This window comes from Semicossyphus pulcher, unplaced genomic scaffold (assembly GCF_022749685.1).
Source record: "Semicossyphus pulcher isolate SPU_LCO1_2020_fin unplaced genomic scaffold, fSemPul1.0.p SCAF_8, whole genome shotgun sequence".
Lineage (NCBI taxonomy): Eukaryota > Metazoa > Chordata > Actinopteri > Labriformes > Labridae > Semicossyphus > Semicossyphus pulcher.
This window is the reverse complement of record NW_027211759.1, coordinates 3311141-3327487: the sequence shown is the minus strand read 5'-3', so window position 1 is coordinate 3327487 and position 16347 is coordinate 3311141. Positions and strand designations below refer to the sequence as shown.

The following is a 16347-nucleotide window of genomic DNA, read 5'->3' as shown; positions in this document are numbered from 1 at the left end:
AGACTGTGATTGATTCTGTGCTGTACGCAGGAGCCAATTGAGGGAGGCAAGAGTTGGACTGACATGAGACTGACGACCAGCGTTTGTTAACAACCTAGCTGCTGCATTTTGGACCATTTGGAGCACTGAGTAATGCCGGTAGTCTAAGCGGGAAAAGATGAAGGTGTGTACCAGACGTTCGGAGCTTAGAACGTTTGACCTCTCATCCAACAGGCTTCTTCAGTTCTAACTGACTGGTGGACAGAGCTCGAGCTTTTTTAGCTCCGTCCACTGAGAACCTTCACAGACGACTACATGTTGGGTGTTTTGTTGTTAGCAGTTTGATTTTGGCGATGTGAAATATTGTTCCTGCTGGGCTGCACGGTGGTGCAGTGGTTAGCGCTGTTGCCTCACAGCTAGAAGGTTCTCGTTACTGGTTCAAACCCCGGTTTGGACAAAGTTGGCCTTTCCGAGTTTGCATGTTCTCCCCGTGCATGCGTGGGTTCCCTCCGGGGTCTCCGGCTTCCTCCCACAGTACAAAGACGTGCTCGTTAGGTTCACTGGTGACTCTAAATTGCGGGTGGGTGTGAGTGCGAAAGGTTGTCTGTCTCTGTGTTGACTGGCGACCTCCGCCTTACAGCCCCCCCGCGACCCTGAACACGATAAGTGGTATAGATAATGGATGGATGGATGGTTCCTGCTGATGTTTCTCTTTACAAACAGCTCACAAACATAAAGTTTCATTTCTAAAAAAGGCTCAGTGATTTCCTTCAACAAACGTTCTCAGCTGGAGGAAATGAAGCACTTTTTGGGACTATTTTCAGCGGCGGATGAATTCACATTTGGTGACCTAGTGAGTTTTTATTGCAGCAGGACGGTGTGTGTGCGGTTGACTCGTAAACCACAGTGTGGCTCTCTGATGTGTTTTAATTTGTTTTGGTTGATTAATGACTTAATTAATAAAAACAGCCCTTCAAAATAAAAGTCTTGGCATCCCTGCTTCTCCCCTGCCATGAGAGCTTCTGAGATTTCTGTTCTATATTTTTATCGTTTTTTTAATAACATGTTGGAAACTCTTTATCTGTAATGGCTTTCAAAGAATGTGGAGACACTGCACGTGATCTTTATCTTCAGAGATCTCACTGATGATGAACGCTTTCGAGCTTCTCTCTCTGACCTCCGTGACACTGAGCTGGTTTTATCTCAACACAACAAATAATAACTACAGAGAGGTTTTAAACATTATAAGAACACGCAGCCAGCACACACACACATCTGTATCTCACTAAAACGTTTTTTATCTCTCGCTATTTGTTTAGTGTTGTGTGTAAAGTCGAGGCACGTGTTCTTCTGTATAGTCCTTATCATGATGAGTTAAGAACACCTATGAGTCATGAAAAGTGTGTTAAAAACTTTAAATCAGCATGAAATATTATTCCGGTCAGCCTGAAGGATACAACATGAGTCATGTGATCTGCAGGTCCATCACAGTTCTAACAATATTTCTGAAAGCATTTGCCCACTAGACGTACCGGTGACTGATTTCGTTGCTGTACGACGCGTGAAAGAAACATACATTTTTCTGTAAATAGATAAAAAAAAAAGTATTAAAAGTGTCTTAAACACTGAACTTTGCGGTATTGGTTTTGTGTTAATGCAACTTAAAGGTCACAGCAGGGGACTCCAACCTGTTTCCATCTGAGAGCTGCTTGCATCACATCGCTGTAACTGCTGGTGGCGCCCCCTGTTGATTCTTTTGTCGGCTGAATCGTTGGTACCACAGATGAGGCTCACACACTTGCATCTCGAGGTACGGTGGGCCGCGAAGGATGCACCCGATGGATCCTTCGCGGCCGGGGAAACAGAAGATGCATTTGTAGGCCGCATCTGAAGGAGCCTTCGAATTGGGACAGCCTTCGACGTACTTCTGTGACGCAATCAGCCTTCAAATGGATTGGGACACAGCTAAACACACATCGGCAGCCATCTTGGAACAGGACTGAAGGAAAGATCTGGTTTCAGTCAAACTTGGGGAACTTTGACAGTTTTTTCTCTTGGAGCTTCGGTTTTGATTTGCACGATGCAACAGAAATACAAGGATTATTTACCTACTCAGACGTACCTTGAGTCCTGCTCAGAAACAGTTTTTATCTCTTTGCTGCAGTAATCTTTTAACTCTGCAGCCCCAGTTCTCTTCAAAAAGCCTCTTAAAAAATCGAGGTCAGACAAACCGGGCATTATTATTCTCAGCTTGCTTTCTTTCGTGTCCCCCCCTCGAGATTCCTGCGACAGTCGGCCGGCGAGTCGGTCCATCTATCCAAAGCGGGGAAAAAGTCCTCTACAGAACCAATTAAGTTGGAACAGCTTACAGTGTGAGTTTGGCTTCTCCTGCAGCCTCTGCTGTACTGTACCTCACGTCAGAGTTCATGTCAGAAACTCCTCCACTGCTCTCGTTTATCTGTCCCGGGGGCGACGCTGCAGGAGCGATATCACAAACCTTAAGTGTGTTTGTGGCAGCGAGGACGCGGCAGAGAGTTTAATGATGTGAGGAGGAGAAAACATCAAGTTTTATGACTGAACCTTGAAGGGAGAGCAGCAGATTGCATCAGCACAGAACAGGAAGCAGAACAAGTCGCAACATTAAGGGAAATGAATAAAACTGTAATGAAACAAAACACCATTAGAGCAAAATGTATCGTCATCATCACATCTGAATCTGTTTCCTCTTCTTCTGCAACTTTCAGGAGCTGAAAATTCACAACCTGCTTTCAAACCTTTTTATAGTAAAGCTCAGACTTCTCTAAGACTTCACCTGAGCTGATAGAAGGGCGGCACCGGGCTCTGAGTCACGTCCTTCTAATCAGATTTGGCTGATTTATAAGACGCTTTGACGATAATTCAGTCACACAGCAGCACATACTTTCTAGCTATTGGCATTACAGTTAGGGGACTGTCATGACTTCTACTGAAGCTATTGCTTCTGTTGTTTTAGTTTTTGGTTTGAGTAGACAGTAGCGCAGTCTGGAGGGACTTAGCTTGGGAACCGGAGTGTGGCAGGTTCATGTCCGAGCGTGGAATTGGGGCGTGTCACTGCAGAGGTGCCGGTTCATTTCCTGGGCACTGTTGAGGTGCGGCAGGCCCCTCCCTCTGACACCTCTCCATTAATACATGTGTGTGTGTCATATCTGTAAAAGCAGAGTGTAAAAATGTAATTCCCCCTCGGAGATTAATAAAGTCTTCTTCTTGTTTCTTTTTCTCTTCTGCATGTCAGCATAAATCTGTGACTAATGACGTACTGTGGGGCTGCCTCGTGCGTATCAGTTAGCTGCTTGAACACTTGTACAATGTGTTTCGTGTAAAGTCGAGGAGGAGCCTGATGAGGGCACAGCGATGGCGCTGTCCTGTAAACTGTTAAACTTAATGAAGTGTCAGACAGACACCAAACAGGTTAATCAAAGAACGGTCATTCACGATGAGATGCTTTACTCATTCCTCATGAACGCTGTCTTATAAACATTAATACAATGATGTTTATATCGAAATAACTATCAAAAGCCCTGAATAAAGTATAATGAGAACTTAATATGAAATCCAATTAAAATAATAATGATAGTAATAATAATAACAACAACAAAAACAACAAATGAAGACGTGATACACTTCCATTCACAGTGAGGTGTTGGTATCATAGACGCTTGACGAGGCGAGAAGCAAACTTGTTTATGACTCCTCCTCCGACTGCAATCGGCTGCTCTCGCCTGTTGTCGAGGCGAGCCGGCAGTCATCTCGAACAAGAGAAGAGGGACTGTGAAGGTTGTGCACTCCAAAACTCATGCTCTGTTATAGTTCGACCTTTTCTTCTCGTCCTCTCCTCCTCTTCCTCTTTTCCCACTTCGTTGGGGCCACCTCTTCTTTCTTCTCGTCTTTATTATCCTCCACTTGCTGCTTCTCCTCCCGCTACCTCATTCTTCCTTCTCATCCTCTTCGTCCGATGCGTTTAAGCCCGACCAGACAGACTGAAGCAGATCAAAAAGACACGTCTTCTTTTGGCTTTCAGTTTTTTATAATAATTAGATTTCAGGCTCAGTGTTTGATTAAAAGCTGAACACTTTATGCTGTAAATGTTGCAGAAATTAATCCATGCACAGAATCATTAGTGATAATTTGACAGTATTTAGCGTCTTGCAGCATTACTAAACGCTCTGACCTTTGTTCCAGGGAGTGCGGATGAAAGTTTAATGATCCCTGTGGCGACGCATCCCAGCAGCACGGTGAAGATAAAAACAAGACTAACAGTGAAGATAATGAAAACATTTCTCACATAATGAGGCACGCAGAGAAAATAATACCACGCTTAAACAGACGAGAGTGAGGAGGAGGCGTTACAGATTAACACATCTAAGCAGCTCTGTTAGTATTAACCTGTTGATCGAAGTGAGTATCTATACAATATCTTTTACTCAGTTACTTTACTACTTAAAGTATGTTTAGTGAACTACTTTCTTTCTGTGTCCTCTCTCGGCCAAATCACGAAAAGAATATATGACGGATCGACTAATCAAACATAGTTACGGTTTCAGAAGACATATCTAAATATATGTGTGTGTGTGTGTGTGTGTGTGTGTGTGTGTGTCTCTGTCTCAGGTGGAGTTTGCATCGCTCAGTCTTTGAAGGTTCTTCGGGAGCCGAGACCCGGCGAGTTCGACAAGATTGTCCTGCGTCTGCTGGAGACGCCCAACGCCCGCGCTGTCATCATGTTCGCTAACGAGGACGACATCCGGTAAAACACACACACACGCACCCACACGCACAGAGCACAAGAGGCAAGGAGGTGGTTTGATGCAGATTCATTAGTAAAGTGAGCTCTTTTTCAGGTGGTCATTAATTCAACATTATTAGGTAAACGACTTTAATACCTTAACAAGTCATAAACTAAAAAGAGGACCAGCCATGTGCATCACTTTTTTATGCCCCTAATAAAACCACAGACTGTATAAAAAGATGGCCGACATGACAGCTCCCTAAAAGTGAAGCCAAACCCTCTCTGTCGCCCCCTGCTGACTGGCTGCAGTATAGCTCATAAAGCCCGCCTCCTCCATGTTAACAGATGGGACATAAGTCAAACTATAAAATCAAAATACACGCCGAATACATTTTTCTCCAACATGGTTTCTGTCATTATAGTTAGTTCTTATCCTGCTGATTTATGTCCAAGAGTTCATTTTTCTGACAAGTTTACTTTTAATTAGTTATTTGATGCTATAAAAAGGGGGTGTGGCCTCATGATTGACAGCTCTGTTGACAAATGGGGCTCCTGCAGCGTTCTGTTCCCGAGCAGCAGAGTAGAGGAGGAACGGCGAGAGGAGACGTAACTAACACTGACACTACAGTCATTGAACTTTCCATCAGCGTGAATATCTGCTTCAGACCGACACAAGAAGCTGTTCTGCTGCAGACTGAGCCCACCTGAGGGCTCCAACACGCCAAGGACACCTGAGGGCTTCAACACGCCAAGGCCACAAGGTCAAGGTGTGTGTCGGGTAGAGGAAGGGGCGGGACTACTGCACAGACTATGGATACAAATGAGCAAGATGGCAGCGCCCGCTCTGGGGATAATTTAGCATCACTTTTGTGCAACGCGAGGAGATGGAGACGTGTCGGCCATCTTTAGATACAGTCATTGATTCAAACACAAATCTCGTAGAGGAACTAGCATGAATTTTGTTGAATTAATTAACACCAAAATTCATGTAAATTTAGTGAATAAAATGCGGCTCCTCTTTACTACAATATACACACATACGTTCTGTATCTGTATGCTCTCAATGTATTTAATCAGCTCATCTTCCAGTTGAGTGCAGATTAAGATAACAAGCTTCCAATTATCTGAGTGAAATGAGAATCTCACACACACACACACACACACACACACACACACACACACACTGTATATGAGTGTAACAGCTGATGTTAATCTTCAGCTCTGACTCACACACGGAGGAATCACTCATCCTGAGACCTCACAGACAAAGAACAAGCGGAGACGGGAGGGAACGTGAAGGAGCAGACTGATCACGTCTCGTGTTTGAGCTCATTTAATTCACACTAATGAGTGTGCAGGTGTAAAAGACAAACATGGAGGATGAAGAAGATTTTATCGTCAGTGATCGGGACCGTGAACTCCTCCCTGCAGCCCCCTCCTGTATGCTCTCCTGACATGCACAATGGATTACCATAATTGTGGAGAACACATTCACTTCCTCCTCGGGATGAATTTTAATCACTCGGGTGATCCCCTGACTTTTCCACATTATCATGGAGTCAACATTTCACGGCTCATGCTCACTACTCTAATTTATTACCAACTACTGTAGCTGCAATACTCACGACATTCCCATTGCTCTTTAGCCAATGTTAGCATGCTAGCATCCTCTCGAATGTAAAGATATTTTAGTCAGAGGCTACAAGATGTTACTGAACTACATTATTAATTATTTCCCATCATGCTCCTGGTGGAAATTTACAAGAAGAAAAACAAACAATGGAGCAGAAACAGAAGTGGCTTTTGGTAAAAGCTGCCCTCGTGTGCAGTGTTCAGTGTGCAGGCCTTAATGTTAGCATAAAGAGCTAACTTCTCTTCATCGCTTCATCTCAAACTTTCACCAAAGCTAATTGCTGCAGCGCTAACGCCATGTCCTCTGAGAGCAGGCAAAAATCCTACTGTCACGTCACATTAAGTTTTACTATCCACCTGTTTTGCTGCTTCCTTTTTAGCGCTAAAGAGAGTTGTTGACATGTTAGCATTCTCGTTCTGAGCATGTTAGCAGCCTTGCATTAGCACTTAGCTCAAAGCACAAAATAAAATGTACTTCATATCTGACCTTTCTAATTGTCTCTTTCGACTCTCTCACCTGTGACCCTGGCAGGCGAATCTTGGACGCGGCTAAACGTAACAACCTGACAGGTCACTTCCTGTGGGTGGGCTCTGACAGCTGGGGCTCCAAGATCTCCCCGGTGGTCCAGCAGGAGCGAGTGGCCGAGGGCGCCATCACCATCCTCCCCAAGAGGGCGTCTGTGGACGGTGAGGCGGGAAACAGAGCTCGCTGTGTCACACACACATTACAAAGAGGTTTAGAAGATAAAAACATTCGTCTTCTTTCTCTCTGCAGCGTTTGATCGTTACTTCAAGAGCCGCTCCCTGTCCAACAACCGCAGGAACGTCTGGTTCGCCGAGTTCTGGGAGGAGAACTTCGCCTGCAAGCTGGGGATGCACGGCAAGAGACCCGGCAGCCCCAAGAAATGTACAGGTAGGGAACCCAGAGGTCAAAGGTCAACATGGACCATCATCAATTCCCCCAGGGGAGACAGTTTGTTACAGAACAGCATAAAACCCTCTGTCTTCCTCTTTCCCCTCTACCGCTTTCTTTACATCCTTCTCACTTCCCCTCCTTCTTCCTTCCTTTACCTCTTCCTTTGCTTCTCTACCTCCTTACTCTTCTCTATCTCCTCTTTCCCTTCTGCACCTACTCCGTTTCTTTTCAACCTCTTTCTTTTCTTCTTGATATCCTCCTCACTTCCTCTCTCTCCTCCTTTCCTTCTCTATCTCCTTCTCTGCCCATTCCATGTCCCCTCTATCTTCTTCCTTCCTTCTCTACATTATCCTTTATTTTCTGCTTCTTTCCCTTCCTCCTTTTTGCTGCTCTACCACCTTCGGACCTTCTCTATTTCCTCCTTCCTTATCTGCTGTCTTTCCTTCTCTATCTTCTTCTTCCTTCCCCTGTCTCCCTCTATCCTTCTTTATCTTCTCCTTCCCCCCTTACCCTCTTCTTCCTTCCTCTATATTCTCCTTTCCTTCATTCCCTCCATCCCTTCCTCCTCTCACTGCCTCATCCATTGCACTACCTTTCTCTACCTTTGTCTCTCTTTCTCTTCTCTTTCATTTGCTAGCTTGTTCGTTGCTCCTCTCCTCTCAGTCTTAATCGTCTACCTCCTCCTTCCTTTCCCTTCCTCCCTCTTTCTAACTCTGCCTCCTCTTATTCATCTTTACCTCCTTCTCTTTCTCCTCCTTCTTCTGTGCAGCTGTCCATCAAAAAAACAGTCAGGGCCTCAGGGCTCGTTTTGATCTTGGGCTAAAACATAAATACGACTTGACTAAGAAAGTTTATCATGAACTTTTCCCTAATTACATCTTCAGAAACAAGCTCACCACACACACACACACACACGCACAGGCACCCTGCTTATCTTCTCCCGGAAGCAACAACCAAATCACATCATGGAAATCGAACGTGTCTCTGCTCCCGCTCTGCAGTCAAAAGCCTGAAAACAAACAAAAACATGATTTGGTGAAAATCCCGACTCAGCTGTTCTCAGGAGCTCCGAGCGCTCTCAGGGGCAGAAACAGGAAGTAAACACGGTGACACAGTTTGTGGAGCCTCTGCTGTTCATCACTGACAGAGAAAGAAGTTACATCCTTTGGTCCTGTTTAGTTACATCCTGAGTATTTAAAGTGAAAGCTCTCTGTCTTCAGAAAAGACCTGACCTGAGACGTCCCGGATCTCCTCCTCCGTGTCAGAGGGTTAACAGGGTCTGCTTCCTCTTTAAGCCGCTCCAACACTCGACCTCTCCTCCATTTATATTCATGAGCTGGTTGTCCGGCCAACGCTGGCTGTCAGTTAACTCTCTGGATAATCATTTTTTTGGCCCGAGCTCTCGACCCCGCGACATAAAGAGTATCTGACATCCTCTGGTTATTAATCCATTGTGACAATGGATATGAAAGAGTGCTCTTTATCTCAAAGCTCTCATCTGATGAATAATCTCCTGTGTGTTATGGTGATAGCAATCAGCTGTGCATCCTTCAACCATCTGACAGAGAGCTCAGAATTTAAGATCTTGTAGTTTTCAAAGATCCTTCAGATTTTCAAGGAAGCCTGAAAGTAAAAGTAGTGAATCATATTTCCCAGTGGGATTAAAAACTTAAGCCAAGAACAGAAATTAAACAAGAATTCAGGAAAAAAGAAAGAACAAAAGTTTGATTTAATTCAAAGAGCAAAGACACAAAAACGTCTGAGTTCAAAATGTTTCTTCAGCGGAAAATTCTCCTTTCCTCGGGCTTCATGAATCAGCTTCATTAAAGTGCAAAGACAAGAGGGGAAAAAGGAGACGGGAGAAAAACTACAGACAAAAGGAGATTCTGGCGAGCCGAACACACAGAGAGGGTCGATGTCTAGCTCGCTAGCTAGTTTAACGTCTAGGTGAGCAGTTTGTACGTTAGCTAGTTGACGTGAATAAAGACGGAAACCTTAAAAAATCAAGCCGTCAAATTCATGCAAAGGGTTACATTAAAGATATAATCTCTTATTTTCATGTAAATAAATGTCTATCTATCGCCGCAGGAGGTAACACAATGGTGATCGAGCCTATGGCCCACTGATGAAAGTATTACTGGGTGTCTGGTGTGACTTTGGCAGAAAAACTGTGTGGCGCCCAGTTCGTGAAGGGGTTAGGGAAACTGAGATCTTCAAGATTATAACTTTAAATAGGTACCTGTCCAATGACCAGAAATGTTACCAGGCTTGTTCCAACATTTTCCAAGCTAAGTGCACCATTATCAAACAGCCAGGTAGTCCAGGCAATGAAATACAAACCAGGTGATCAGCCTAAAGAGGTTGCTGTAGCTGTAGCTTGGGCTGGTGAAGACAGCAGGATAACCTCTGTGCAGCTCTAAGCATGTCCTCGTCCTTCACACTGACTTTGACTCTGTCAGAAAACTCCCCTCAATAAGACTGGCGCTAGTCTAAAGTAGCTAACGTAGACAGCTAGCTTGGGTCTTTTACACCTGACTGCAACGTAGCAGTGAAATGCATGCAAACCCACATTCCTGGAAAATAACTTCGCAAGGTAAAAGAAGTATTTCTGCTGTGACGGGAGATGTGATCACCGGAAGATTTGTGATTCTGCCAGATTTGTTTAAGGCAAAGTTGTGGATCTGTTACTGGTACCCGATATATAAAGTGTAACAGCTCTGACCTTAGTTTTTTTGGAGTCTACGTTGTGAAAAAAGTTCTCCTCTTCTCATGTGGAGAGATTTTAATTAGATGCTGTTGTTCATGTGGCTCTCTAAGCTGAATGAAGTCTCCTCCTCGCATCACGTCCGGCTCTCGCCTGCTGAGTCTCTCTGTGCTGACTGCAGAGGCCCTTCAGCACGATGTAATCCCTCTAGATTCAGGAGGACTTTTACTGTAGAACAGGGGGCCACTGAGGGCCAAATCCTTTACAAACATGTCCGACACGCCAAACAGGATCAGAGGAAGGTGTTGAGTAAACACGGGCGCGCGTGCAGGCAGAAGTGAAACAACAGAAGAACAACGTCAGCGCTCTGAGAATCACTGCTGCGTCCCAGCTGCTGAACACAGCGAGTCTCTACCTGAGCTCGGTGGACGGCTTTGATCAGGCTGCTGCTGTCAGGACGCAGCTCTCCTCTGATTGTGTTAGAGGCTCCAGATTGAGTTTTGGAGCTGCAGCGGAGTCATCACACACACACACACACACACACACACAGACGGGCAGCTGAGTCAGCAGATCACCGTCTGCAGGTGTGTGTGTATGTGTGTGTGTAGACACAGATGTTTGTATCTTGTTCAAAGCTACAAAGAGCGATGAAAGCTCAGAGCCCTGCAGGTGTGTGTGTATGTTTCATACGTGTGTGTTTGTATCACACAGCTCTCGTGCGATGGACCGGCTTCTATCTAAATCCATTGTCATGCATTGCATCTCTTTCATTTACATACAAATTATAAAGATGCAAATGCCTCGGTGAGCGACGCTGCAGGGGTGGAGTCCAGGAAAGATGTCTGATATCTAAGAGGAAAAACACATTTCATGCTTGACCCTCATCTGCACTCTTTGATTAAAGCGAATCCGTGACAGGAAATACATTTAAATATAGGAACAGGGATAGTTTGATGAACGGGTGAAGATGCTGATTGCACTCTCAGATCTGTCTCTAAGGCCCCCTGGTGTTAACATGCATCCTGAGTGATCAGATAGCTTTGAGTAGGTGTGAATGCACCTAAGATGCATTGGACGCACTGAGATCTGATCAGTCAGGCCACATTAGGAGGCGGTCTGGGACGCATGTGGTCACATTCTTTACTTCTAGACTGGATTATTACCTGACAGCTTTGGTCCGGACTTTCGGACTTCATTCCAAAAGTACGGTTCGTTTGGACATGTGAACAACCAAACAACTGGACCATCCTGGTTCGGTTTGATTCTGGTGAGAACGTAAACGGACTTAAAGAAGGACCAAATACAGGAAGCAAACCAAAATTCAGTGCATACAACGGGTGCTGACACTGGCAGAGACAGACACGCAGCCAGGCAGCAAGATGAGTAGAGGACAGACGTGGGAGAGCGACGAGGAAATACGGGCTGACCAAACAATTTCACAAATGCTTGTGGAAACACACGAGAACACGGAGGTGTTCAAACTGTTCAGTGAGAAACTAAAGGAGATGGAACTGATCGACCTGTGGAACAATGTCTGTTAAAAGTAAAAAAACTCCAACAACAAAACATTTCAGTCAGCCAATCGTGTTGCGAGCCATTGATCAGTGTGCTCTCTCTCTCTCTCTCTCTCTCTGTTTACCAACGTGGAAATTCTGACCAATCAGAGAGCAGTTTCTTCGTGCATCAAAACTTTGGGTTCGCTGGTAAAAGCTGCCGTGTGAACACAAACCAAGCTCGAGGCAAAATGCAACTTTGTAACAATTTGGTCTTTGATTCGGATCAAACAAACTTTAGGTGTGAAAGCATCCTAACTGTGCGTCCACACAGAACGCGAGTAGACGCGAATCTGTGGCGAGATTCCACACAAAGTCAATGCAATGACGCGAGTAGTCGCGAATTTGCGTCGGGCGGTGCAAATGACGCAAATGATCGCGACGCGAAAGATGCGAATTCGCGTGAGTTGAACAAATTGAACTTCCTCGGCGAATTTGCGTCACGTGGTGTAGCTAAAGCCTATCCACATCGAGATTCTCCTGAAGCCATTGGTAACCATGGAGATAAGCCCCACTTCCTCTCCTCCATTCCGGAAGTGAAGGGCGATTGTTCGACTGTTATTGAAACACAAATTTTGATCCGGCGGTCAAATTGCGCGAGTAACGCAAGGCGAATATTCGCTTTGCGTTGGAAGTGAATGCACCGTAAGACTAGTATGGGAGGTAGAGCCTTAAATTATCAGCCCCCCTCCTTTGGAGTCATCTACCTGTCAGGGTCCGGGAGGCAGACACTCTCCACTTTTAAGAGAAGGCTTAAAGCTTTATGATCGGACCAATCCCCCAGAAAGTTCTGAAATAAAAGACGATAATATAGAAACCGAGAAGTCATTATATAGTCACAGCGCTTGTCTCACAATAAAAGGCCGTCAGTCAGCCCCGCTGCTACACTGCTGCCCGTTTTAACTTATTTAGCAACTCACACCTCCACCTGTGCTAGCATTGTGTCGAATGTGAATTTGAAATCCTTCTCATGACGGTCATTGACGTTTCTCTCAGGCTCAAGCTTGCCCAGATTTGTTCCAGAGCATCACAGAAGCAGAATCGCACCAGGTGTAGGAGCTACGACCAAATGTTTCCTGTAATCTCTGGATAACGATTTATTTTTCCATTACGAAGGATTCAAAATTAAGAGAGGAAAAGACACGTTGTTGTATCAAAACGTGTTATATTTATCAGTTCTTATTGGTATTTGAACTTCAGGATACTGAGCGATGGAGATCAGCTGGATTACATCACTCTGATTTATAATTCAGGATTGATTTTCAACCCTGTTCCTTCTCTGTGGGTGTGTTCAGGGTTGGTGAGGGTCCGGTTGAAATCAGGGCAGATTGCATCCGCCCCCCTCGGTGTCTGATAACGAGAGCCTCATAGAAGAGCCGTCAGTGTGAACACTTATCTCTGAGCAGTCCAGCGTCTCTGACCTGCTGCCTTTATAATCATCTGAAATTAGTTTAATGACGTCTGTTGTTGTACTGATTCACTTCAGAGAGGAAAACAACTCCCAGCAATCACAGCAATCACGGGTGTTAACAGCTGCTCTGGTGGATGATGGCTAACGGCTGAAGTTTTTACTGCGCACTGTTTCTTTAACAAACAGTCAAACGTTTTGCACATGGCTGATATTTCTAGCCATGCCAGTAGCTCGGCCCTATGGGTGGTAAGCTCCTTTCACACATGCCCTGCACTCCTTAATGTCCAAACGATGTCCGGTTGGGCTGCAAGTGTGAACGCAAACGGTCGACTTCGCACTTTTTCCTGCCAGCCTCCAAAAACAGTCGGAGAACCAAACAGTAGACTTTTAAGCGGTGGTCCCAATTTCATCCAGGTCTGTGTCGAACGGCTGACGGCGAACAGATCCCTTTCAAAGGCTGCTGGGAAAGGTCTGCACATTAATTGTAATCAGTTAATAAAGTTAAATACCCATTAGCCCCGGCGGCGTGAGGTTTCAGGGGGACGTTCCATTAGCCTCTGATCAGGGATAATGTCGCCGGTCTGCCACGTTCACAGCAGCAGCCACCTTTGAACACCTCATTCCCGGACAGATAGAGTGTGTCGGTTTTTAAAAGACAGTTTTACACTTTAATCATAACAGAATATAATTACAACCTCCACTTTCAGCCCCTCCCCCCTCTTAAACGCACGGATCAGAAAATCTGTTTCTCTCTTCTTTCTTTCTCAAATTAACGTCATAACGCCGTCCTCACAACTTCGACTTTCACTGTCAAACAACAATCCCTTAAAGTATCTTAAATCTCTACGGGGAGATTAGGTGATCGAAGGGTGCCGCAAGATGTATCCCCGCATGGAGTCCAGACACAGGTGGCTGATGAAGCTGATGATGAAGACTGGGCAGTGATGGGGAGGTGGAAGATCCCACAGCACCTGTGTATGGTGTGTTCCGTCTGCGCCGCGGGTCTGATCCAAGCAGCCGCATTCGCGAGAATTGCGAAATCACGTGATACCATCGATGTTAAGCAGAACAACAAACAGGTTGATTATCTGCTCATCTGGAGATCATTCTGTGATGTGCTTCTACCATGGCTGAGTACGCTTCTTAATTAATTAATTAATTAAATTCTTTCTTCAAGATTTCAGTGTGTTGTTGATATGACAATTCCGGTCTGAACATGGTGTTTTATTTTGAAATGACCGGATGCTGTATGCTGATTCCGTGTGTGACTTCCTGTTTGGAACGATCTGCTCTGTTCAGCTTGACGCATGCTTGAAGCGGCCTCTGTCAAAAATAGAGCAGCCACATATCTTAAGTGGAGCAGAGAGGAGGGACGCTTCCGGGGACGGACGGTGGCGCGTGCTGTGGAATCACAAGCATCGACTTGAATGGGCACGATCGACTCTGGAGGTTGCGGCGCACACGGAACGCGCCGGAAACGGATCCTGTGGAATTTAAAAAGACAGCAACAGTATGATGGCTCTCACTGAGTCCTATTGGACAGATGAGACCAAGCGCTGACAACAGGAAAATAAGAGTGAGCATGCGTGAGGGGGAGTGTGAGCAGCGATAGAACCTGCATGCTAAATATCGTCTTCCTGACTGAAATTACGCGAGAGCTTCGTGTAATCGTTGGGGGCAAATACATCAGCAAAAGTACCTTTAAAACACGAGTCATTCATAAATACAAAGAAATCTGCAATCTGAGCCGAAAACACGAGATCCTCCAGCTGCTGAGACAAAAAGCAGCCGGCTGATCTGCATGAGACTGAAAACCTGTCTCAGATCCTTCTCTCAGGCGAGCTCCTCTTCCTCTCTGAAGGTCGTGTCAGAACCTCTGTGGCTCCGAGTCGTCCCTGGTCTCCGCAGCCCTCACTCGATGGATTCTCTGTCAGCCTCTCATTGATTGTGATCTATAATTAGTGTTCTGTTTGTTTGTGTGCCAGCAGCAGCAGCATCCGACAGACAGGCTTGTTTGGATAATAGAGACACGTTTGTCATTTGAACTCCTGACTCACGTGTTGAGACGACGGCGTGTCGCCCTCTGATCGGCTGCAGCTGTGAAGCAGAAACCAAATCCTTTCAAGTTATTTGTTCTTATATTTTACCTTCAGGGGAGAATTTACAAGCCTAAAGATGGGGATGTCAAAGGTTATATGTGCACAGCAAACCAAAAATTGGTGTAGCAAAAATAGTGTTCATGATACATCTAGATAAAAGTGCATTCTGCATCCGTTGTTGCATGGGAACATGACGTTTGTGAGGGTGAGAGAAGCTCCAGCCTCCTCTACAAAGGCTGTGAGAAAAGCAAAATGATCCAGATGTGCTTTTTGCTTCCTCGAAGAAAGAAGAAGAACGGGATATTTTTAGCAGGAATGGAGTTGTCCAGGATAAAGAGCTTCTTTCATTCAGGGAAAACCTTGTTTTTCACTCCGAGGATCAGCTCTTCCACCTGGAGACTCCACAAACACAGTCTCACCAGAGAACATGAATATTTCATTCTGTCTGTTGAGCGTTGGTTTGCGGACTTAAGAGCCTCATTGTTTTCTCACCTTTTTTTAACAGCAGTGTTCCTTCCTTTTGTATTCCTCTGTGTTCCACATTCCCTTGAAATACACTGAGTGGATATGAAAGCCGGATTTACATTTAAAAGCCTCTGGTGTGTTTTCCTGTTTTATGTTTGTGCTGCAGTTTGTTTGGTTAGAAACGTCAGCGGATGAAGAAGTGATGTCGACAGAGGCTGAGTGTCTCTCTTTCTTCTGTCTGAAAGCAGCGATCATCACGGGGGGAGAGAACACTGCCTCCATGTCAGAGGTCGAGCAGCTGTTTGGTGTTCTGCAGCACTCAGAAACGTTTTGCAACACTTTGTTTTGAAGAGGAGAACAGATTTATTTCGTCTTCTCAGTGATGTCTTTAGTAGGAGATATGTGGAGCTACAGAGCAAGGAGCTGCTGGTTTTTAAACATGACCTTTAACCCCTTATATCTACAGGTCATCTGAAGCATAAAGGCTGTAAACGCTGAAGAGCTTTACCTGCGTTGACTTGGGGCTTGTTGCTCTTGACTTGGGACTTGTTGCTCTTGACTTGGGACTTGTTGCTCTTGGCTTGGGGCTTGTTGCTCTTGACTTGGGACTTGTTGCTCTTGGCTTGGGGCTTGTTGCTCTTGACTTGGGACTTGTTGCTCTTGGCTTGGGACTTGTTGCTCTTGGCTTGGGACTTGTTGCTCTTGACTTGGGACTTGTTGCTCTTGACTTGGGACATGGTTTACCACTTACCTGTCTTACCTGCTCTTGTAAGGTTAACTTACCGATCTCGACTTTGGACTTGGCTAGATATTTGCTGGCTTTGAC

The 16347-nt window shown here is 45.3% G+C and overlaps 1 protein-coding gene across 1 annotated transcript in view; it reads left to right on the top strand.

The window, feature by feature from the left end:
* Positions 1-16347, top strand: part of grm8b (glutamate receptor, metabotropic 8b) — a 133620-nt gene that overhangs the window by 78373 nt on the left and 38900 nt on the right. The window contains exons 3-5 of the mRNA XM_069686202.1: positions 4624-4759; positions 6906-7060; positions 7149-7286. Of these exons, the coding sequence (XP_069542303.1) occupies positions 4624-4759; positions 6906-7060; positions 7149-7286 (429 nt within the window). The remainder of the gene's footprint in view (positions 1-4623; positions 4760-6905; positions 7061-7148; positions 7287-16347) is intronic.